The 23,722-nt window shown below is 37.0% G+C and overlaps 1 protein-coding gene across 1 annotated transcript in view; it reads left to right on the forward strand.

Annotated features, from left to right (window-relative positions):
• LOC115031321 (contactin-associated protein-like 2) overlaps positions 1 to 23,722 on the forward strand; it is a gene marked incomplete at its 5' end in the record, with an annotated part of 910,508 nt that overhangs the window by 876,104 nt on the left and 10,682 nt on the right. Inside the window, one exon of the mRNA XM_029478646.1 lies at positions 16,102 to 16,305. Within this exon, the coding sequence (XP_029334506.1) occupies positions 16,102 to 16,305 (204 nt within the window). The remainder of the gene's footprint in view (positions 1 to 16,101; positions 16,306 to 23,722) is intronic.

Genomic DNA, 23,722 nt, shown 5'->3' on the forward strand with positions numbered 1-23,722 from the left:
ACACAAGAGAGACAGAGAGAGAGAGAGACTTAAAAAGAAGTTAATCATTCATTTTAAAATTATTTAAAGTCACATCTTCATTCTCAGTAGCCCCAGGTAACAGCGGCACAGCCCTCTTATTTAATTCACTCAGATTAATTTTTCCATGTTTGAGAATTAAAATAATTCATCTTCCTAAAATTGTGTCTAATTTAATGATAAAGCTCTATGAATATATTTAATATTTATGCTTATAAGTAATTTATTTGATTCCATTCATATGATCTGCAATATAATAAAAGTTTAAAGTTTGTTTTCTCTTTGAAAAAAAATCACATGATATTTAGAATATAATATTTTGCACTCGAATGTGTGAATTGTTGTCTTGGTTGCCTTTCCTATTTGATACACGAAAAATACTCTGACTAATACAAATTGAAGAACAAAGGTTTTATTCTGCTCAAAATTACCACTCACACTCATGGTGGGAAACACACAGTAGCAGAAGCTTGAGACAGATGAGACATGGAATCAACAAGCAAGGGACACTAGCATTCATTGTTCAACTTGCTTTTTCTATTATCCATTTTATACAGGCCAGAATCCTCTGTCCAAAGAATAGTCCCACTCATATTAATTAAAATCACCATGATAATCTCTCATGATTTACCCGGAGACCCATCACCCAGGGGATTAGACTACATCTAATAAACAGAGATCACTGCTGCATGAGTTATCACTGTCCTCCAAAGTGGCCATTTGAAAAATTATCTCTATCCCTCTGAGCTTTATGTTTTAAAATTGGCTTTTTGGAATTCTAATTGATGAGGTGTTGAAATAGTGAGGGAATGTGAGGAAATAGAGAAGGGTTTCTCTGAAATTATGCCACTTTAAAACTCGACTAAAACCCAGAAGCCAAAATAAATGCTCAGTTCTTTGCACACATGATCAAAGAATTCAGAATATGCTGGACACTGACCTTGGAAGCTCCTTGGGATTCTTTCCCCCTTTCCCTCATTCCATAGGCTCCAGGGGGGAATTGGTTTTCCAGGGGTGAACTGGTCATGGTGAGAACCAAGGCACCAGCTCAGAGCTGGACTCTTCCGTGGCCTTATGATAGGATGAGTAGAATGCTACAGAGTGTAAGGTCACTAGAACATCATTTTATTTTCTGATAAACTTCCTGATAAAATTTCACCATAGCATTTATCCCAAGAAAGAGGACACATGCGATGCTGATTCTGGGTCTACATTAAAGGAAACTCGACCATTGACATTTTAAGGACTTTACCATTGTACTATAAATGCCATCTGTAACAGTATTAAATCTGCCATGCCTTGGGAAATGCATGCATTGCTAGAATTGGCCTAAAATTGCCCAAAATCTTGTCAAGTTTAGAAAGTTGAAAATAAGATGTGCAGGCACTGTATCAAAATGTGTCCAATTTGCAAATTCAGGCTTTCTTAATAACCCTCCAAAACACTTTACTAAAAATACTATGAATTTGTGGCATTTATTGCCCATGTATGATCTGAATTGAGAAAGATCCTATTCTTGAAGCTACAGAATTCTGCAACATCAGTGAGTTTTCAATGTCTCTTATAGTTAGGCTTTTATTTCTCTTGCTTGATTTTTGGCAGAAAAAGAAACTCACAGTATGAACTATACAAAAAGAATCTCTAAAATTCTTAAATAATTAGATGTTAGCTTCAAATCAGATGTGGCCTTAAGTTAATTTAGGGCTTACAAAAGCTACAGATTAATATTACATTTCTAGCAGACTCAATAAAAATCTGTATTTCCATGTTGAACTTAGAAGACAATATATTTTATAAAGTCAGAAATAGTAGGCAATAATCAAATAACTAAGTAAAAGAGAACATTTTATGCCCTCCCTTACAAGAAATAAAACCCAAAGGATATGAATTGTGTTCTCTGATTCTCTAAGCACCTGAAATCTTACATATATGTATGATACTAAAACTAGATTTCCTGTTTGTAAAATACTTAGTGCACTTAAAAATCTAATATGCAACCCATACAGTTATGTGACAGGAACCACATGAAGAGTGGGGAATTTGTATCTGCTGTAGGCCACATGGACTAAAATGTGTGTCCATGCAGTGAAAACAAATAGATGAAACAACAGGGACACTTCACTCCTTATGCCCCCTAGGATACCCTTATAGTTGCTAGTTAGCAAAGGATGGATTGGAAATTCTGGTCCTCTTGCTTTGTGCAACACCGTAACTAGCTTACACAGCACTAAGAATCAAACCTGTGGCTTCCTGCATTGTAGACAAACACTACCAAATGAGTGGCATTGCTGTACTGTCCCATACATTTATGAAGACAATTGCGGCTGTTTGATCACGATCCTCAAGACTCATTTAGATATGTATTTGTATTTCCACTAATCGTGTCTCCTGAAAGGATTCTCCATTTAAAACAAGTGACTGAACTGCTCACTCTTCACAGTTGTCATGTGCTGTACAGAGACAAGTGTATGAATTTGCCAGTATAGACCTGAATGCAGGCTTCCAGGGAAATACATTATTGGGTTCCTAGGAGTCATACGTATCTCCAAATCAACATATCACATTGTTGTAAAGGCTCCCTCCATAGTCTCCATGATGCCTCTTGTCTATAGAAAGCAGACTACAATCCTCTAATCAGTTCTGAATAACACCTGTCTGACACAAACTGTAAGACCATCACAGTTTTCTGAAGAGAGTTCCTACCAGAACTTTCCCACATAAGATGTAGGCATTTTAACCTGCCTTCCATAAACCCCAGGGATGTACAGAGTGTGGTATTAAAGAGATCATGGAAAGGATACTCTTGATAGTACAAGAACTGAAACCTGAAGACAGAGTTAGCTCTTCTTGGTCACTTGCAGGGTACAACATGGTTGACCCAACTTTCTGCAGCTCTGCACAGAGGCTGGAATGATCTTAAATGTTGCTTTAGGAGTTATGGATAGTTACTTTAACAAGGAAGTAAATCTGAAAATATAGAATGGTGCATAATATAGAACTGGATATATCCAATAGTTAAATCTCTCAGTTCAAGTTGTGATAAGTAAATAACAAATATCACAACAAAAGGGTAGTGTATAAGATGTTGTGAGCCTGAGAAGTCCCAGCAAGGAACTTGGCATGCTGGCCAGCTGAAACATTACATATTCATGGATGGCATCTCAATGCGTTCTCACATAGTGAATGGGCCAAGAAACTCCAAGGCCTTTGTATGCACACCAATGCAAATCATGAGGGTTATATGCTAATGATGCTTCCAGAGCCCTCTCCTCCTGCCGGGATCACATCAGTTATTAACATTGTATAGTAACATGGTGAGAGAATCAGAAATTCTGAGCATTCTTTTCTGAGCATGCCAAATTTATGTACTTCTTAGATGCAAAATACATCCATCTCATCCCAACAAATTCAAAGGTCTTAATTAAATTCTAGCATCAGCTTTAAATTTTAAATTCTGAATCTCAAACTGGTAACTACATCAGAGTTATGAGCAAGACTCAAGGTATGCTCTATCCTGAAAACAATAGTCTTTTGTGATATTTGAGTAACATGGGCATTGCTATATACCTTCAGTAGTTACAAATGGATAGATATTGTCCCCTTTGTAAACTTAGCACATCCCATACTCTCTCTATTTTCCACTATGGCCAAAGTTTGTAGCCATTAACCCAGATTCTTTGCCATGGTGATAGATAATGAAGAAAAAATATGGCTGTTATCCAGATCTGGATCACTGTTGATCCAGAAGGGAAGGAGGGAAGACACATCAACAGAACTACATCATTTTTGAAGCCAGCAGGAATCATTGGCACAAGCTACTTGTCTCCTGAGTTTTATTCCAGGAACACCAATTCATTTTATCCTTGTCAGGGCCAGTTCTTTGGTCAAGTGGCAGGAGGACTACTTGTTTGTAGAAATAAATTAGTTCTGCCTGCTCACCAGGGCCCACATGAGTCTGCATATGTCACATAGTAATGGATAGCACCCAAATTCACAGTGAATCAGTTTCCCTCTAGTGCCCAAGCCACTGAAGTGTGAGGATGACCAGGCCACAGAGAACCGTTTAGAGCTTTGGCAGACAGGACAGGGACCACTCTAGCACAGAGTAATGGGCAGATTATTTCACAGCGTGTGTACATTCTGAGCTTTCTTCATCCTATTTTATGCTTGAGGTAAGTTCCACCCAAAGGTATATGAAATCAAACTCTACACAAAAGCATTCCTGGTGTATAACACCCTAGAAACAAGCCCTCAACACACTGAGCACATGTTCAGTCCTCACAGATAGGAGTAAATTGCACCGACTCACATAACTTTTGAGGAAACAGAAGACACAAGTTTAAGATGATACTGTGCACTAGTTAGCTCACATATTGCTCTGGTTACATAAAAAAATTGTGGGAGCTTTTGGGAAAAAAATACTTAACAATTGGGACAATTAAAGTTTTTAATTTTAAAGGAGTAGCTTATTTTACACGTTGCTTGTTTTCTTATGACTTTGACTTAGTGCCACCCTAGAGCAAAAGAATATGGAATAGCTAACCAAGTGACACATCTCTGAAACTGTGTCTTAACAATTGAGAAAGTTCAGTGAATTAAGATATTTAATGTTTTTTATTTAAAATATTTTATCATTATAATTTATTAATTTATGTGTGGCAGGGGGTCCCAGAACAAGATTACATAATTCCCTTTCTGCTTTTTAGTGGGTTCTAGAACTAAAGCTCATGTTACCAGGCTTACACAGCAAGCCGTTTTACCTACAGAGCCATCTGACCGACCGGTATTAAGTGGTTTAAAGAGGATTTTTTTTGACCTTCATTAAGGTTCTCTTCTATATTAGGCCTCTGTAGTACTTTCTTTATTGAATACTCAGAGTTAATACTGGAAATATTCTTTCAAAATTCTTCAGTTCCAAGGAATAAATAATTTAAGCATGATGAAGCTCTTAGAGGGGAGAAAAGGTACCATCAGAAAGCTGTGTACTCTAACAATACAGGTATTACCTCAGTTATGCTCAATGTGATCCTTGTTCACAGATGATGACACTAAGACTGATGTTTTTAATGGAACTAGTGACTGTTTAAAAAACCCAAGCTGAATCCTAGGAATCCTTTGTAACATAAGGTACATGAGACATGAGTATCTGCTTGATGTCTGCTTCTTACATTCATTTGTTAACTTCACAGTCTAAACAAGCTTTTCCTGGTAGAATCATGGATTTTTGCATAGTCAAAACTACAGAATTCTTTTCACTGGACAGTAACATTATCAGAAAGGAAGCAACCCGAGTTTATTTGTATTTTTGATTTACAAAGATATAATAAAAAAATAGCTTCCATGTGGATTTTCTTCAAATGAATTTTATGCTAATTTTCAGAAAGTTCATATTATTCATGCATTATTAGGCACGTTCAATTTATAACATACTTATAAAAAGATTGTTCTGATTTCCAGGTGTGCTATGAGTTGTTAGTGGGTGGGAGAGAAAACAGAAATGGTATCTGTAGCAATGTACATGCATATGAATGGCCAATTCTGGAAGCAGAGGGTACTTTGAATTTCATTTTCAGTTTTGATATTGAGTAATGTAGTTTTGGTAATGTAATTTGAAATTTACTAACATCTTTCTATGTCCAGATTTGGTTCAGTGAGCTTACTACATAATGAACTACTCATAACTCATTGCACATTATAGGTTTTCTTAAAGCAATTCAATAGTAATAAAATATATACAGGAACAAATCCATCTTTCTTCTGAATGTCAATAAATATTTAATCTCAATTTAGTCCAAAATAACTGTTAAAGGAATGTCTTAGTAACTTAATAACCATAGTGAAAGATTATCATAATAAGCTTCCTAACTTTAATCTTGCAATAAGTAAGTTTCTCTTCAATGCATCCAATTAAAGGAAAAATGTGCTATAATAAAACTCATGTAGAAGCTAAATGTCTCGGCTTTTGACTTATAAACAATTGCAGTATGAGTGGAACTATCACAATTCATTTTAAAATATTTATATAGAAGCCACAAGATATAATATTTAAGCAAATACATATCCATGATATTTGAATCTATTCTCTTAGAAGATCAACTTCACAGAACCCTGTATGGGTTTGTAAGGTTGCAGGAACATAATGCAATTTCCCTTTTGTAGTGATATTTCAAAGACATATTCTATTTCAATCAATTTAAGAAGATATTATTATGCTATGAATGCAACTTAAAGTGATTCAAACTCTGTGCCTTAGAATGTAAAGGCCCAGGAGGAAATCAAACCATTAGCAAACTAGTTTCCATACAACATGAGGAATGATGTCACCAAGTTCTGCATGCTCCAATGGGACAGCAGGCTATGGCTGTTTTAAACAGGCAAACTTTCTAGTGGAGGAGTCATTTCTAAGAGTCAGAAAATGGATGAAATGAAACAAGAGGAAGACAAAAGGTCAGTTCCTGAGGAAAGGTTCCCATGACCTTGGCCAGAGACTCAGTTGACTTAGCATCGCATCTTAGCACATAGTGAAGAATGGGCTCTAAATGTGACAGTGGAGGAAATCAGGAGCTGGCATCACTAAAATTTTTACAATATACATTACAGAACTTTCACTTAAAAAAAAACTGTATTGGGAATGAAGCAGAACCTTAAGGATTCTCTGAAAAGTCAGTTATATTAGAAGGTATTTTACTGGGACAAACATATAAGAAAATGTTTTCCGAAAATAGACACATAGACACAGATAAAGAATAAGAGAGATTTTTTAAAAAAAATGTTTCACTAAAACACAAACACACACACACACACACACACACACATAAATATTCAGCAGATGCTGGCGAGGATGTGGAGAAAGAGGAACACTCCTCCATTGTTGGTGGGATTGCAAGCTTGTACAACCACTCTGGAAATCAGTCTGGCGGTTCCTCAGAAAATTGGACATAGTACTACTGGAGGATCCCATAATACCTCTCCTGGCTATATATCTAGAAGATGTTGCAACCGGTAAGAAGGACATATGCTCCACTATGTTCATAGCAGCCTTATTTATAATAGCCAGAAGTTGGAAAGAATCCAGATGTCCCTCAACAGAGGAATGGATACAGAAAATGTGGTACATTTACACAATGGAGTACTACTCAGCTATTAAAAAGAATGAATTTATGAAATTCCTAGGAGGGCATCATCCTGAGTGAGGTACTCCAATCACAAAGAACTCACACAATATGTATGACTGATAAGTGGATATTCGCACAGAAACTTAGAATACCCAAGATATAAGATACAATTTGCTAAACACATGAAACTCAAGAAGAACGAAGACCAAAGTGTGGACACTTTGCCCCTTCTTAGAATTGGGAACAAAACACCCATGGAAGGAGTTACAGAGACAAAGTTTGGAGCAGAGACGAAAGGATGGACCATCTAGAGACTGCCATATCCGGGGATCCATCCCATAATCAGCCTCTAAACGCTGACACCATTGCATACACTAGCAAGATTTTGCTGAAAGGACCCAGATAGAGCTGTCTCTTGTGAAACTATGCCGGGGCCTAGCAAACACAGAAGTGGATGCTCACAGTCAGCTATTGGATGGATCACAGGGCCCCCAATGGAGGAGCTAAAGAAAGTAACCAAGGAGCTAAAGGGATCTGCAACACTATAGGTGGAACAACAATATGAACTAACCAGTATCCCCGGAGCTCGTGTCTCTAGCTGCATATGTATTAGAAGATGGCGTAGTTGGCCATCAGTGGAAAGAGAGGCCCATTGGTCGTGCAAAGTTTATATGCCTCAGTACATAGGAACGCCAGGGCTTTTTGGATAGCATTGGAAATGTAAATGAAATAAATACCTAATTAAAATATAAATAAATAAATGTTTCACTAAAACACACACACACATGAATATTCTACTAAAACAAATGCATAAAAGGACACATGATAAAAGATTCTTCCTTAATGACATGCATATTTTGCCCCACCTTACATTACATAGTTAAAGTACATTTGTTGGGAACTCATAGACAGAAATGCACCAAAAAACTTCTGGTGGTATGCTGCAGTTTCCTGCTCCTTCCATGGACTCAGACCAATTGGCAGAGTAATGTCAGCTGAGACAAACTGCTGAAACAGACACACCTGCTAGCAAGACCCACAGAGGACATGTGATGTTTGGACTAATCTAAATAGAACTCAAAAGGCAGTGGTTTACATATATAACCAGCTGTGAAACACTTGTGGGTTTCATGTCTTCGCTAATCTTCGCTTTCTGAGAAAGGCACAGCTGAGAACTTTTCCTAGTATCCTTCCAGGTGGGGGTAGGTACCTCCTGCTAACATGTGCCCGGATTGAGGTCTGGCTGTCCCTGCTAGGTAATGCCATCACTGCTGATTTCTGTTTGCTATCCTGACTACCAAACTGAACTGCTGGTGTATCCATGACGTGTTTGTAAGTGGATCAAGCTGCCTCTACCAACCTGTGAACTGAACTGCCAGTTTCCAGACAACAGAGTTGCTCCAAAGAATCTTTCTAAACAGGTCTACTTCCCCTACCCCTCATCACATCCTTTTTTTTTTCCTACTACCTCTGGTAGGTGGTGGGCTATAAAGAAGGTTGAATTATTTAAGAAAAATCATTTTCAAAAAAGATGTTTGAAACAATTAAGCTGCACAAGAATGTGAGAAATAAAATTCCACTGAATAGAATAAAAGATACGGAAGAGAACCTTTGCAGAAGAGCACCTTAAACAAAAACTAATTTCAGTAATTAAAGATCAAGTCAATTAACATTAACGTTTTCAAAAGTTAGAAAGTTAGAAAGATGAGAGAGAAAGTGAGATATAAATTTAAAAGAATGAAGAAAGATGGTAAGCATATAGAACATAATCAAGCTTTCATACACAAATTGTTTAAGAATTTTAAAAATAAAAAGGGGAAACATTGAAAATCTAATTTTATTAAAGTTAAATAAGGGCTTAAAATGTCCCCAAACTTCAAATAAACATGGATGTACAAATACTACTGAGAGAATCTCATTTAGCGTAAATCAAAACAGTCATTCACCAAAACACAGTGGAGTGAAACTGTCAAATACAGGATAATGAGAAAATCTTGTGAACAGAAAAAGAAAAATATCAAGTCAAACAAATAATGGTCCATTAGATTTGTACCATCACTCATAAAAAATAAATCTATAAACAAAAAGAAAATAGGAAATATATTACAAGTGCTGAAAGAAAAGAAATAAACCCAAATTTCCTACCTAAGGAAGCTATTCCTAACATACATTCTTTCTAAATATTAGAAGAAACAGTCTGCCTCAGATAAACAGAAACTGAAGGGACTGATGACCCATACATGAACCAATAAGCAATAAGAATAGAAGGATGATAACTACTACATTATTTAAGATTGTTTAGGGAAACAAAACATAGAAATTGGCCAATACAGAAGGAAGTTGGCTAATCCAATGATGGGTATCATGCTTGAAAGAAGATCCAGGTAGCCTCTTGATATAATAATCTAGAAGCTGAGCAATCCTATCTGATATTGAAGGTCTGAAGGACTTCAGAGAGTATCAAGTTCACATAAAAAGCCACAGAGGCTAGAGTGAAATGTCCGTGGGTCTTAGCATCAGTGACAGGAGCACCCACTCAAGGACCTTTCTTGACTATGTTTCACACTTTCAACTACTTTGTCCCTAATTCACATTGTAAATATGGTTAAAAGTAGCCAGCAATAACCATTCAACAGCTTGAGTACTAAGATGCATGAAATTTATCAGATCAAATTTATTAATCCATTGCTTTTTAATTCAATCACATTCAAATATTCAGGACATGAATATAATATAGACCAATCTTTTCAAGATGTAATATAAATCACTATTAGTCCAATTTCTAATGGGCATCTGAAACCTCTTGAAGCAGGCCTTGACTATCCACATGTCAATCAGCATTAGTGTCTTCTGAAGGGCTATTAAACTCATTTACTAACTCTCATTCTTGTCATTCTTGGGTGTCTCTAGCTGTCATTTCTAAATTTTCCAAATTCATCCCATCACTCAGTTTCAAAGTCCAAAGATCCATAAAATGAGAATTAGTTGAAAGAGTGGCACTTGACTCCCTGATACCAATTTACTGTGTTAGTTAATTTATAATTACTATGACTGGGAGACATGATATTAATTTTGTTTCATACCATAAGAGATTTTAGTGCATCATATCAAGGGAACCATCCCAGGGAGGTTGGTTCATAGCAATAAGAATGTGGGGTTGTGGCTATATATATTAAATCTAACCATGAAAGAGAAAACAAATTGGAGCTGAGCTACAAGCCATCAAAAGTCTACCCTACTGAGCTACCTAACTAGTTAGGATAGAATGTTTTAGAACATACTGAAAATGATGAGGAAAATAGGAAATCAGGACATCAAAACTAAACCAAACTAAACTAAACTAGACTTTTATAGACCAGAAAGGGTGCTAGGAGGAGATTGGTAGGCTAAGAAGTCCCTTGCATAAATAGACTATTCAGATGTACAATGTACATGATTATCTGTGTTTATGATATGTTTTTAATTAGAACATTTTATGAAATATTTCAATAACAACTCTTCTGTCATTGCTGCTCTAATATGACATGATAGAACACACTTAACGACAAGGGAAAGCTGTTATACAAAGACTCAAGTTCTAGTTTTCAAGAAAGCTGTTAGGGCTCTTTTTTATTATATCTTCCCCTCCAAATTCTAGATATAGGTCAGATTGAAAGGATTTATTGAAATAATCTACTTCAACTATTTAGGCTTAAGCCCTATCTGCACTGAAATAAAACACAGTTCCTTGAAAAAATGTAATTAGATCCAAGCATACCTAAACATCAAGAAAAAGAATCCATCTGAGCTTATGTCTACTCTAGTGCCCAGTCATATAAAGATCATGAAACGAATTCCTGCCCATAAACAGGAATATGCAATTTAGCTAGAAATTTACTGATGATTAAAGCATATCTGATGGTTGTAGCTATATGTCTAATTCTAATTGTGGCATCAAAGAAGGTGAAGGTGATTTTAAGAATGTCACCCAATTTGGTGCTGAAATTTTAAGTTAAATTTAACAAAGATCTTTAAGATATCAGCTTATTAAAATAAGTGACAGCATACAAGCCATTGAACAAATGTTTTTTGAACATTAACTAGCACTGACTTTTATAACCCCAAAGCTATTATAAGACAAGTGAGAAAAATCTGATCCCTGAGGCTTGCTAGCTGCCATCTTAGCTTCAGGTTTAGTGATTTTGTATCAAGGTAATGAGGCTGAGAGTGAAGATCAGAGTATTCATTGTGTTCCCCTGGCTTCTGCATGCACAGAGACACACATCTACACACACCTGTGTGCATAAGCCACACACACACACACACACACACACAGAGTGTATTCACTTCTCCACCTACACATACACAAGGAACAAATCTGATAGAGCAGTAAGAATGAAATTCTTTGATATTATTTCGTAAAGTATATAAACATTTATAAATATTGTCTCCTGACTTTGAAAAAATTTGAGGATGTACATTCATGTAAAAGTTGAAATTCTAGTCAAATTTCATCTTCTGTTTTTAAATTTTAGTTTTAGAAATGTAATTCAGACTCTTAAAGTAATTTTGTATTTATTTATTATAAACTATATATAAACTTTCACACACAAATATTGTATGTAACTATTATACACATAGTGTATAATCTGTATATAATATGCAATATTATACATTCTCTAGTACATGAGATAACCCATGTTATCTTACACATATGTTCTGGTTGAATACAAAAATTATGCTCATATATATTTGTAATTTATATGTAATGTGTAGATTTGCCACACTTCAGATTAAATACATGAAAAGCTTGGTAGATAAATGTATAAAATCTAACCTATAAACAAACTATTATTCATTAAGAGTACCTGATCTCTCTTGACAAGAATTTATTTTCATATATATATATGAAATAAATTGCATAAAAGATTACCTATATGTGTGTGTAATTGTGTAACAATGCACATGTTTTGATAGAAATATATAGAAGGTATTTGAAGATAATAACCAAGTACTCACATGATTAAAAATCTCCAGAAAAATCTTATACAAATTCAGAGAGTATAAATCCAACAGCTCAACTAACAAAACAAGAATGGCCTCATCACACGCAGATTTGATGAGTTGGGCACAATCCCAGTTCCCTGAGTTATTGTTAGAAGCAAAATTGTGGAAACACTGTGATTTGGCATTCACTTTTGAATAGTCATTATTGTTGTTCAAATGGCTTAAACAGTTCAACCACACATATTTAATCACTGCAGAGAAATCTTAATTTTAGGGAGTGATAAGTAATCAGAATCATAGAAAAAAGTAGCTTGTCCTAAAATAAGCACAACATATTATTAGACGTCAAGTGAAATTTTAATGCATTTTTCATAGGAAATAGAACTAATCTGTGGTGGATGTTATTTGCATTATTATGAAATATTCCACTCTTTTAAAGGAGTATGATAGGTGTTTAATTATAAGTTATATTACACAGAAAATTTCAGGGAGTGTTCTAATTTCCAGACTACCTTTCTACAGGCAACCACAAGAGAATGTGTGGATATTTCAAAAGAATGTAAGCTATGCATAGAGGAACAGATTTGACTTTGTAATGGAGATCTGGCTTATAGGTCATTTTATGTTTTCAGCCCACCACTAAGGATTTATCATGAGTAAAATGAGGGTGGACAATGGGAAAAAAACTTTCTTCATGATTTTTATCAATACTATAGGACTGTCTAGAGGCAATAAACCATACCCATTCTCTCTGTCACACTGCCCCATTGTGCTAAGTGTTAGGCAGGAAAGCATCCACATTTGCACAAATCACTATTCTGTTCCAGGCCCTGTTTGGAGAATTCTATTTATATGAACATATAAAGGCAAAGATTTCTGGCCTCTAACTAGGTGGAAGGGACATTTTCTTCCTGAGATCTGAATGAGAGGCATTATATGTCACAATTAATATATATAGAAGGCATATAAAACAACGATGGCTCTATTATTCAATTGTCACTGATAGGAAGCTGGTGGCAAAATTACTCTCCAGAGGTCATAACTAATTCCCTCCTCCTAGTTTTCATTTATCCACCTTTCAAGACAAAAAGGAATTTCTACCAACTGTGGGATTATAAATTCAACCTAAGATCCGAAAATCGGGTACTGTTTTTTTTACCTTTACCCTTCATCATGGATGATGAAGATATTGCCACTGGAATTCAGCTATGACAGTATGGATGATTAAGCTCTAGTCTAATTGGCTTTGCAGTGTGAGCAGAAGCCAGGACTTAATGATTGTTTCCCCCAGCCTCTGAATTAAAATAAACCCCTGTGATTCAGTCACCAAGAACAGGAGTCTGATGATTATGAAAGCCTTTTTATGGGCAACAGCGCTGATTATAGGAAAACTGAAAGTACAAGATTAACTTTAGCTCTTGGAACTTTCAACTAATTAACATGCCTTTAAGAAATCATTTGCATGTGAAATGGATGTGTTTGAATGTGCTGATGTATGTGCATGTGTGTGCTTGTGCCTATGAAAGCCAGAGGCTGAAGTCATGTATATTCCTAAGTCACTTTCTTATGTTTTTGAGACAGGATGTCACTGAGCCTGGACTTTGCAGGCTCACCAGTCAGCTCTGAGGCCTGTTCTGTCTCTTCCCCTCATCCTATGCTGAAATCATGAACTTGCCTTACCACCACTGACTTTTTATGTGCTTGGATATCAAGGAGACATCTCCTTAAACCCTTGCTGAACTTTTAAAAACTCTGATTTAAAGGCAGAGATTTGAGATCACCTCAGTATTTCTAAAGCATGTGAAAGCTATTGATGGCTTTACGGAAAACAGATGTTTAAGCCTTACATAATCTTACAAACAGTTGCTGCAGTTCACTTTGCAGAGAACAAATGCTAGGCTTAACAGGTGGTACTCAGAGGGGGTTGGATGTCAAGGGTATCCCTCAGCTCTTCTTCTACCTCATTGAGGACATAGCTGGAGGGATGGATCACTCTCCTTACCAGGTAAACAAAGCTGTTCCCTGTGGTGCTGGGACTAAGTACATGCCAGAAAACCAGAATATGAAATGAGGAAACATTTCTCCAATGAGCTTTCAACTCCCTGTTATTTTCCCCACTGTCTTCCTGTGGGAGGATTTTACAGAGAACTCTCATAAGCCCGAAGACAAAGACTGTCTTTGTACAGAACTATGATTTTCAGGTACTAGAACAATCCAGTTTGAATAAATTTTCTATAATTTCAAAATTAAAAGATAACAGAGAAGGGACTTTGAAAATATCTTCACAATCCATATCTAAAAATAGCAATGCCCATGTTAGCTAAAGAAATATTTGGTCTTGGGCTGCTGAGATGGCTCAGTGGGTAAGAGCACCCGACTGCTCTTCCAAAGGTCCCGAGTTCAAATCCCAGCAACCACATGGTGGCTCACAACCATCTGTAATGAGATCTAATGCCCTCTTCTGGTGTGTCTGAAGAGAGCTACAGTGTACTTACATATAATAAATAAATAAATCTTTAAAAAAAAAGAAATATTTGATCTACATTTTAATCATTCTCATGAAAACCATTCCATTACCACGGATCTCATTGCCCAGGGAAGGGCAATACATCTCAATACTTCTCTCTCTCTCTCTCTCTCTCTCTCTCTCTCTCTCTCTCACACACACACACACACACACACACACACACACACACCATACTGCTGAAAAACTAGCTAAATGACTATGTAAATGAGTAGCAATGATGAAACAAAGAAAACACATCATCTGCACAATCACTTCTGAAATTTTTAATGTGATCCCTTACATTTAAGTCGGAGCTACTCAAGCCACAGTAAGGTCAGATATTTGTTTGTCCACCTCAGAAATGGTAACAGAGGACATGTTGGGAAAAAGGTACCTAAAATTCAATTAGTTACAAACCCCAAATCTATCAAAAATTTGTTGAAAATATAGAAAAATATGGATATTATGTAAAATCCGTATACCACACGATATATTTTCAAGTTTTTGTATACTTATATGTAACAGTGAGGCCAATTTTAAATTAATACACACACACACATACATACATACACTCACACACACACGTGTGTGTGTATATATATGTTGTGTGTATATATATATATGCTATATATATATATACATATATATTAAATTGAAAGGAACTATCTTCTGTAAAGAAGAAATATTATATCTCATAATCTCTTAGACCTATTCGTTTTTCATAAATAGTATAAGAGCCAGAGGTGGGGGAGAGGTGACTACAAGGTTATAGTGTCTTATGGACATAGTAAAGAAGATGCAGATATTTGATTCCTAGAAGTTGGGACATCATGGCAAAACTTGTACAAGCCAGACCAAATCCCAGCATAGAGAGGGAAGCTTGGCAAACAACCCCACCCATACTGTGGAGCTAGTGACAGTCAGCTGCAGGGAAAGGAAGAGACAGTTTTCTGTAAGCATGTAGCCTCTGGTAAATTGACTGCTCACCAGTGGAAGATGACACATCCAAGAATATTTAGGCAATACAAATTAGTCTTATGGAAAAAAAATAGAGTGACACAAAATTGTATGGGTAGAGAGTAGGAATGGACCTAGAAAGAATACGGAAATATGGTAAGCATTATCAATGAACATCATATGAAACTCTCAAAGAATTAATTACCTTTTACTCTTTTACAATAAATTATGCATTTTAATGTTGAAATTTGAATCATATTCATATTAACTGAATTTGTATTGTTACTATTGTAATCAAAGTAAAATTGCATTTTGATAGATATGGTCATTTGTATCATTTATGTACTCTGGTATATTCATTTAGAGGCATTTGGTAAATTAAAAGAAAGAAAAAGCACTAAAATCTACACTTTTCAGGAAAATATTCTTTAAACTCCCATTGTCTTAATTAGGCATGGGTGGAAAGTGTATGTTCATCAAAAGCAACAAGACTAATACATTGTTTCTTTCTCCTCTCAGGGGCCGACGTTATCAACTTTGATGGCCATGGTGTGTTACCATATCGATTCAGAAACAAGAAGATGAAAACACTCAAAGATGTTATTGCTTTGAAATTTAAGACCTCTGAAAGTGAAGGAGTACTTTTGCATGGTGAAGGACAGCAAGGGGATTACATTACTTTGGAACTGAAAAAAGCAAAGCTGGTCCTCAGTTTAAATCTAGGTTTGTTGCAACTCTCTATTATTTTCCTCATCATTAAAATATCTGTAAAGAAGGGGCAGAAGTGATGACTCAGCAATTGAGAGCACTGCCTGCTCTTGCAAAGCACTCAGGCTCAATTCCCAGCACCAACTGATAGCTCACAAGTGTCAACAGTGGAATTGGAGTTCCATGGGATCTAATGACCTTTTCTGACCTTTATGACCACCAGACATGTACGTGGTACACTTAAATACAGGCAGGCAAATCATTCATACATGTAACATGAACAAATAAATAAGTTGAAAGCATTTTAAATGTTACATAACCCTTTAAAACAAGAATTTTAACATCTCATTTTATATTGCCAATTCCGTTTATCTATGGTAGAGATTGTGTATTTGTACACCTATTTCTCTTAGTTACATTTTTTTATCATTGTGGCATTATACCTGAAAAACTTCTTAACAAAGAAAAGCTGCTATTGCTTCATGTTGCATAATTCTCAACCTATAGTCACTGGATCATAGCTCTGGATTGTGTTAAGGTAGAACAACAGGGAGAGCATGGCAGAACAAAGATGCTCATGGGGGCCAAGAAATAGAAAGAATAGAAGAAGACAGTCACGAGATAGACACTTCCGCAACCCGTTTACTATGAGCATTTTCTTTCAACCGAGATCTAACCCCTAGTGCCTGTAATATCTCAATAGCACTAGAAAATCATTATTTCATCAGTGGATTGACTGATCCATGCATGAAGTTAAAACAATCACCATCCAATCACTTTTCTAAACCTCACCAGCCTGGATCTAGGTTTTAAACATTGAATCCTTGTGAACACTTTATATTCAACCCATAGCACTATTGAGTCAATACAATGTTTGTTGCAACACTTGCACTATGTTCAATGTTATGGTAGCTGGTAGTGAACTTAGGAGGACAGAAAAACATGGTCTCATTAAATTTGAGGTTTGCTTTATCTGGTATCAATGGAAGGGGAGACCCTTAGTCCTGTGGATGCTTGATGTACCAGCATTGCAGAATGGTAAAATGGTGAGGCAGGAATGGGTTGGTGGGTGGGAGATTACCCTCTTAGAGGCAAAGCGGAGGTGTGATAGGATGGCGGTTTGAGGAAGGGAGACTGAGAAGAGGGACAACATTTGAAATGTAAATAATTTTAATAACCAATATTTTAAAAATGTTTATGAACTGCCCTAGTGAAATAAAAATATGACTTCAAAACATAAGTCTTAGGAAGTCAGTTTAATAAGTAGCTATTATCTGGTGCTCAGATTGAAATGCTACCTTGAGAATCAATAGAACCAATATCAGGATGTATAATGAATGAAAACCATTTCTTAGAAAAAAAAACCACAATGCCCAGGATAAAATTTAAGTGTTGAAAAAAATGAGGCCAAGAAAAGAGACAAGACAGTATGGAGTGAGACCATTGCAGAAAAAGACCTCACATGTCTATGGGCAAAACTACAAGAGCCTCAAGCACATAGACAAGTACAGATACTCTGGGTTTTCTTAGAAGGGGGAACAAAATACCTATGAGAGGAGAAACCAAGACAAAGTGTGGAGCAAAGACTGTAGGAAAGGCCATCCTGAGACTGCCCTATCTAGGGATGCATACCACATACAGGGAAAACTTTCCTGAGCAGAACACCAAAAGCTTATGCTCTAAGATCAAGAATTGACAAGTGGGACCTCATAAAATTACAACGCTTCTATAAGGCAAAGTACACTGTCAATAGGACAAAAGAGCAACCAACAGATTCGGGAAAAAAAATTACCAACCCTACATCTGATACAGGGCTAATATTCAATAATACAAAGAACTCAAGAAATTAGACTCCAGAGAACCAAGTAACCCTATTAAAAACGGGCCTAGCAAACACAGAAGTGGATGCTCACAGTCAGCTATTGAATGGATCTCAGGGCCCCCAATGGAGGAGCTAGAGAAAGCACCCAAGGAACTAAAGAGAACTGCAACCCTATAGGTGGAACAACAATATGAACTAACCAGTACCCCAGAGCTCTTGTCTCTAGCTGCATATGTATCAAAAGATGGCCTAATAGGCCATCACTTGAAAGAGAGGCCCATTGGACTTGCAAACTTTATATGCCCCAGTACAGGGTAATGCCAGGGCCAAAAAGGGGGAGCGGGTGGGTAGGGGAGGGGGGGTGAGTATGGGGGACTTTTGGGATAGCATTGGAAATGTAAATGAGGAAAATACCTAATAAAAAAAATGGAAAAAAATTCTCACCTAAAGAAATGTTCAGCATGTTCAGTCATCAGGGAAATGAAAACTAAAACAACCATGAGATTCCACCTCACACCAGTCAAAATGGCTAAGATCAAAAACTCAGGTGACGGCAGATGCTGGTGAAGATGTGGAGAAAGAGAAACACTCCTCCATTGCTGATGGGACTGCAAGTTGGTACACCCACTCTGGAAATCAGTTTGGCGGTTCTTCAGAAAATTGGACATAATACTACCAGAAGACCCAGCTATGCCACTTCTGGGAATATACACAGAAGATACTCCAACATGTTCCATTATGTTCATAGCAGCCTTATTTATAATAGCCAGAAGCTGGAAAGAACACAGATGTCCCTCAACAGGGGGATTGGATACAGAAAATGTGGGACATTTACACAATGGAATACTACTCAGCTATTAAAAGCAATGAATTCATGAAATTCTTAGCAGATGGATGGAACTAGAAAATATCATCCTGAGTGAGATAACCCAATCACAAAAGAACACACATGGTATACACTCACTGATAAGTGGCTATTAGTCCAGAAGCTCAGAATACCCAAGATACAATTCAGAGACCAAATGAAGCTCAAGAAGAAGGAAGACCCAAGTACAAATACTCTGGTTCTTCTTAGAAGAAGGAACAAAATACTTATGAGAGGAGATACCGAGACAAAGTGTGGAGCAGAGACTGAAGAAAAGGCCATCCTGAGACTGCCCCAACTGGCAATGCATACCACATACAAACACCAAGCCCAGACACTAGTATGGATGCCATCAAGCGCTTACTGACAAGGAGCCTGATATAGCTGTCTCCTGAGTGTACCTGACAAATAAGATGTGGATGCTCTCAGCCAACCATTGGACTGACTACAAGGTCCCCAATGGAGGGGCTAGAGATAGGACAGAAGGAGTTGAAGGAGCTTTCAGCCCTATAGGAGGAACAAGAATATGAACCAACCAGTACTTCCAGAGCTCCCAGGGAAAAAACCCACCAATCAAAGAGTACACATGAAGGGACCCATGGCTCCAGTTGCATATGTAGCAGAGAATGGCCTTGTTGGACATCAATGGGAGGGGAGGCCCTTGGTCTTGAGAATGCTCAATGCTTCAGTGTAGGGGAATGCCAGGACAGGGAAGCAGGAGTGGGTGGGTTGGTGAGCAGGGAGAAGGGGGATGGGATAGGGGTTTTTCAGAGGGGAAACCAGAAAAGGGGACAACATTTGAAATGTAAATAAAGAAAATATCTAATAAAAAGAAAAGCAAAGAAAATTCAAGTGTGGTGGATACACGCAGTGTGTTGCTGAAAACACAAGATGAATTCCAGGAGATGTTCAGAGTCTTTAGGATACTGCATGACCTTCATATTAAGAATGAGGAGCCAGCGAATGCTTACCTTGTATGTACACTGAGACTCTCATGAGAAGTGCTGCCTAGGCCAATTTGTGAGTCCAACAAGACATATTCGTGGCCAGGGATGGTGATGACATTGTTGAAAAATGTCAGGGGAGATGAAAAGCAAAACGTCTGAGAAATTATTTTAGTGGTAAATTCAGCATGGCCTGTGATGGGCTGTATATGAAGCAAGAAGATAATATACACAAAGCATGCTTCCTGGGATTTAGGCTTGTTCACTAAAGGAATGCTTAGTGTCAAATAAAAAATTAAAAGAGGGCAGAAGTAACTACAGAGATTAATAGCAAGACAGAACATGTGCCCTGGCTATTGTGTAAACAAAGGGTGTTTATATCCAAAATGAAGAGAACATTCTTATGGACTTGTTTTATAAGTGAAGAGTAAAAGATGTAAAAATAAATATTTGATCTTAACCCAACTACTAAACATATCTGAGATTGATAAATTGCTTTAAAAAATGTACACATCAATGGAATCAGAATTCCAGATTGCACAAAGCAACAACTAAAACACACTCGTGAAATGCATCACCAGAAAAAGGCCAAAAAATGGAGACTGACAGAGTCAAGAAAGACTTGACCAACTAGGCTTCTCCATCCTACATTATTTTGAGCATCTGAGCATTCCTGAGCATGGCTTGAATTCTGTGTGTTAATTTATTTGTCAAATCTAGAAATATAAATTTAATTAGGGCTTTTATATACAATAAGACACTGCCATAAAAATATACCTTTGACTATGTAACATCCACATTCAAAAGACAAAATGACGAAAATGAGAATCACATACTTATACAAAAATACTGTTTTTTCACATTAAAATAAAGTGCATGTGAAGCTGAGGAATATGTAAATGTTATATATACAATTTGAATGTCATTCATAAAAATCCAATCATACCACTCCATAACAGTTCCAAGCTGCAAAAAGAAAATGCATGCATTGGAAATAAAAGACAACACAGAATAGAAAAATTAAACACTAAAGATACAAAATACTCAATCACATCAGCTATATGAATAGCAAACAATAAAATGGAAAATATTATCTTTTGTAAAATTAGTGTATCTTTTCAGGGTTTATGTGTAAGTGACAAATGATCATTTTTACTATTCTGCTAATAAAGACATTTAGGCTATATATACCTTACAACATAACTTCAGACATTTGAAGTAGTTTACATATTATTATTATTATTATTTAATCTTGTTTTACAGTCCAGTCATTATCCCACCAGAATTGTCTACCCTCTGACAATTCTGTACCCCACTCCTCCTCCCCTGTCTTCAAGAGGATGTTTCCATGCCCACCCCTATCCCAACAGACCTCCCCACTCCCTGGGGCTTCATGTCTCTCAAGGGTTAGGTTCTCTTCTCTCACTGATGCCAGACCAGGCAGTCTTCTGCTGTGTATGTGTTGGGGGCCTCATATCAGCTAGTGTATGTTGCCTGTTTGGTGGCTTAGTGTCTGAGAGATCTTGGGGTTCCAGGTTAGTTGAATCTGTTGATCATCTTATGTGGTTGACCTCTTCCTCAGTTTCTTTCAGTCTTTCCCTTATTCAATCACAGGGGTCCCCAGCTTCTGTCCATTGGTTGGATGAATCTACATCTGACACATTCAGCTGCTTGTTGGGCCTCTCACAGAGGGCAACCATTCTAGGCTCCTGTCTGTAAACACACTATAACATCAGTAACAGTGTTAGACCTTAAAGCCAGCCCTTCAGCTGGATCCCAATTTGGGCCAGACACTGGATGTCCTTTCCCCCAGTCTCTTCTCCATTTTGTTCCTCCATATCTTTTAGACAAGGACAATTCTGGGTCAGAGTTTTTGACTGTGGTACAGCAACTCCATCCATCCTCTTGAGGCCCTGTCTTTCTACTTGGAAGTGAACTCTACAAGTTCCCTCTCCTCACTGTTGGGCATTTTATCTAAGGTCCCTTCCTTTGAGTTCTGAGCTCACCTTCCAGGTCTCTGGTACATTCTAGAAACCCTGCTCCCCACATCCTATCTCCCAAGGTTGCCTGTTTCCATTCTTTATAATGGCCTTCAGGAAATCTTTCCTGTTCCTTTCCCCAATACCTGAACATATTCCCCTATGTTATTAAATGTATGTTAATAAAAGACATTTAGAGTATATAAAATATAATTAGCCATCATGCCACTTTGAGTGATGCGGAACCAGAACTTCTGGCCTTAACATCCCAATGAACACTGAGCCCTGCTTGTCATGCCACGGGGAGATGAGCATGGGCATCAGAAATATGCTGTATTCCCAGACCTGTCTCTTGATGCACAGAGAAACATAAATTCAAAATACTAGATAATTTGTCTAAGACGATGGGTAGATTAGCACTTCTGTAAAAACAAACAGAAAGTTTTGTTTACTGTAGTCAATTTGATGTTGAGACAAATTGAAAAAGCAAGAAGTGTCTTTGGTGCTGTGGTGAATGAAGTCTGCCAGTGAACTTAGCTCCCTGTCAGGAGACTAATCAATGTGGCAGTGAATGAGTCCTTATATAAGGATAGATGTCTAATCAAAAAGACCATGCAGTGATCCTTCCATGCTGGAGAGAAGAAGCATATGACAAATGCATAAAATCCAGTGAAGAATGAACACCAAACCCTCAAATAAATCAATGTGAAGTAACTCCTCCAGCATGGATAGAAGATTTGAAATAGCATTCAGTAACATGAAAAAGCAACTATTCTCAACACTACAATTGGAAGACAATTTCTCTACCATCCTAGAGATGGCAGATGAACACAATGCATGTCTGCTTTTTTGTTTTGTTTTGTTTTAAATAAGACTGAAAATTTATTAAGAACATGTATTAAAGGTGATAGACATAGACACTGCAACATTCAAGCAAAATATAACAATTTTAAATGGCTATTTTAAAAACTCATTTTTTATATTATTCATTATTCTCATATTTACATTTTTCTTTTTTAAATTTTATTTTATTTTTAATTTATTTTTTACACTCCATATTCCATTCCCTGTTTTCCCTCATTCACCCTCTGCTCACAAAAAGGGATGTATCATGACTGCCTTCTGAAAGACCCAACAAGCAGCTGAAAGAGTCAGATGCAGATATTTGCACCCAACCAATGCACAGAAGCAGCTGATCCCTGTTGTAGAATTAGGGAAAGTTGAAAGAAGGTGAGGAGAAGGGCAATCCTGTAGGAGGACCAGCAGTCTCAATTAATCTGGACCCTCGAGATCTCTCAAACACTGGACTACCAAACAGACAGCTTATAATAGCTGATAAGGAGCCCCAAACACACATACAGTAGAGGACTCCTGGGTCTGTGTACATTCAGAGATGATGCACCTAACCCTCAAGAGACTGGAGGTCCCAGGGAGTTTAGAGATCAGGTGGGGTGGGGGTGTGGGCATCTACGTGTGGGATATGGAGCATGTCAGTTTTATAATGTCTTCAAGTAGACATTAAACAGGCCCTAAGTGCTGGTAGTCATAGTCTATGAGATTAACTATGTTAAAAGTTGCAATAACAATTGTACATCTCAGGATAACTAGGTTATTTTAAGTCTCTATTAGCAGATCTCAAGCTGCAGACCCCTTTGGGGGTAGAATGACCCTTTTATAGAAGTCGCCTAAGATTGATGGAAAGCACAGATATTTACATTACAATTCATAACAGTAGTAAAATTACAATTATAAAGTGACAAGATAATCTTTTTTTTTTCTTTTATGCATGGAGTTTAGGGTTTCTTTTTTTTTTTAATATTTT

The sequence above is a fragment of the Mus caroli genome, chromosome 6, assembly GCF_900094665.2.
Source record: "Mus caroli chromosome 6, CAROLI_EIJ_v1.1, whole genome shotgun sequence".
Lineage (NCBI taxonomy): Eukaryota > Metazoa > Chordata > Mammalia > Rodentia > Muridae > Mus > Mus caroli.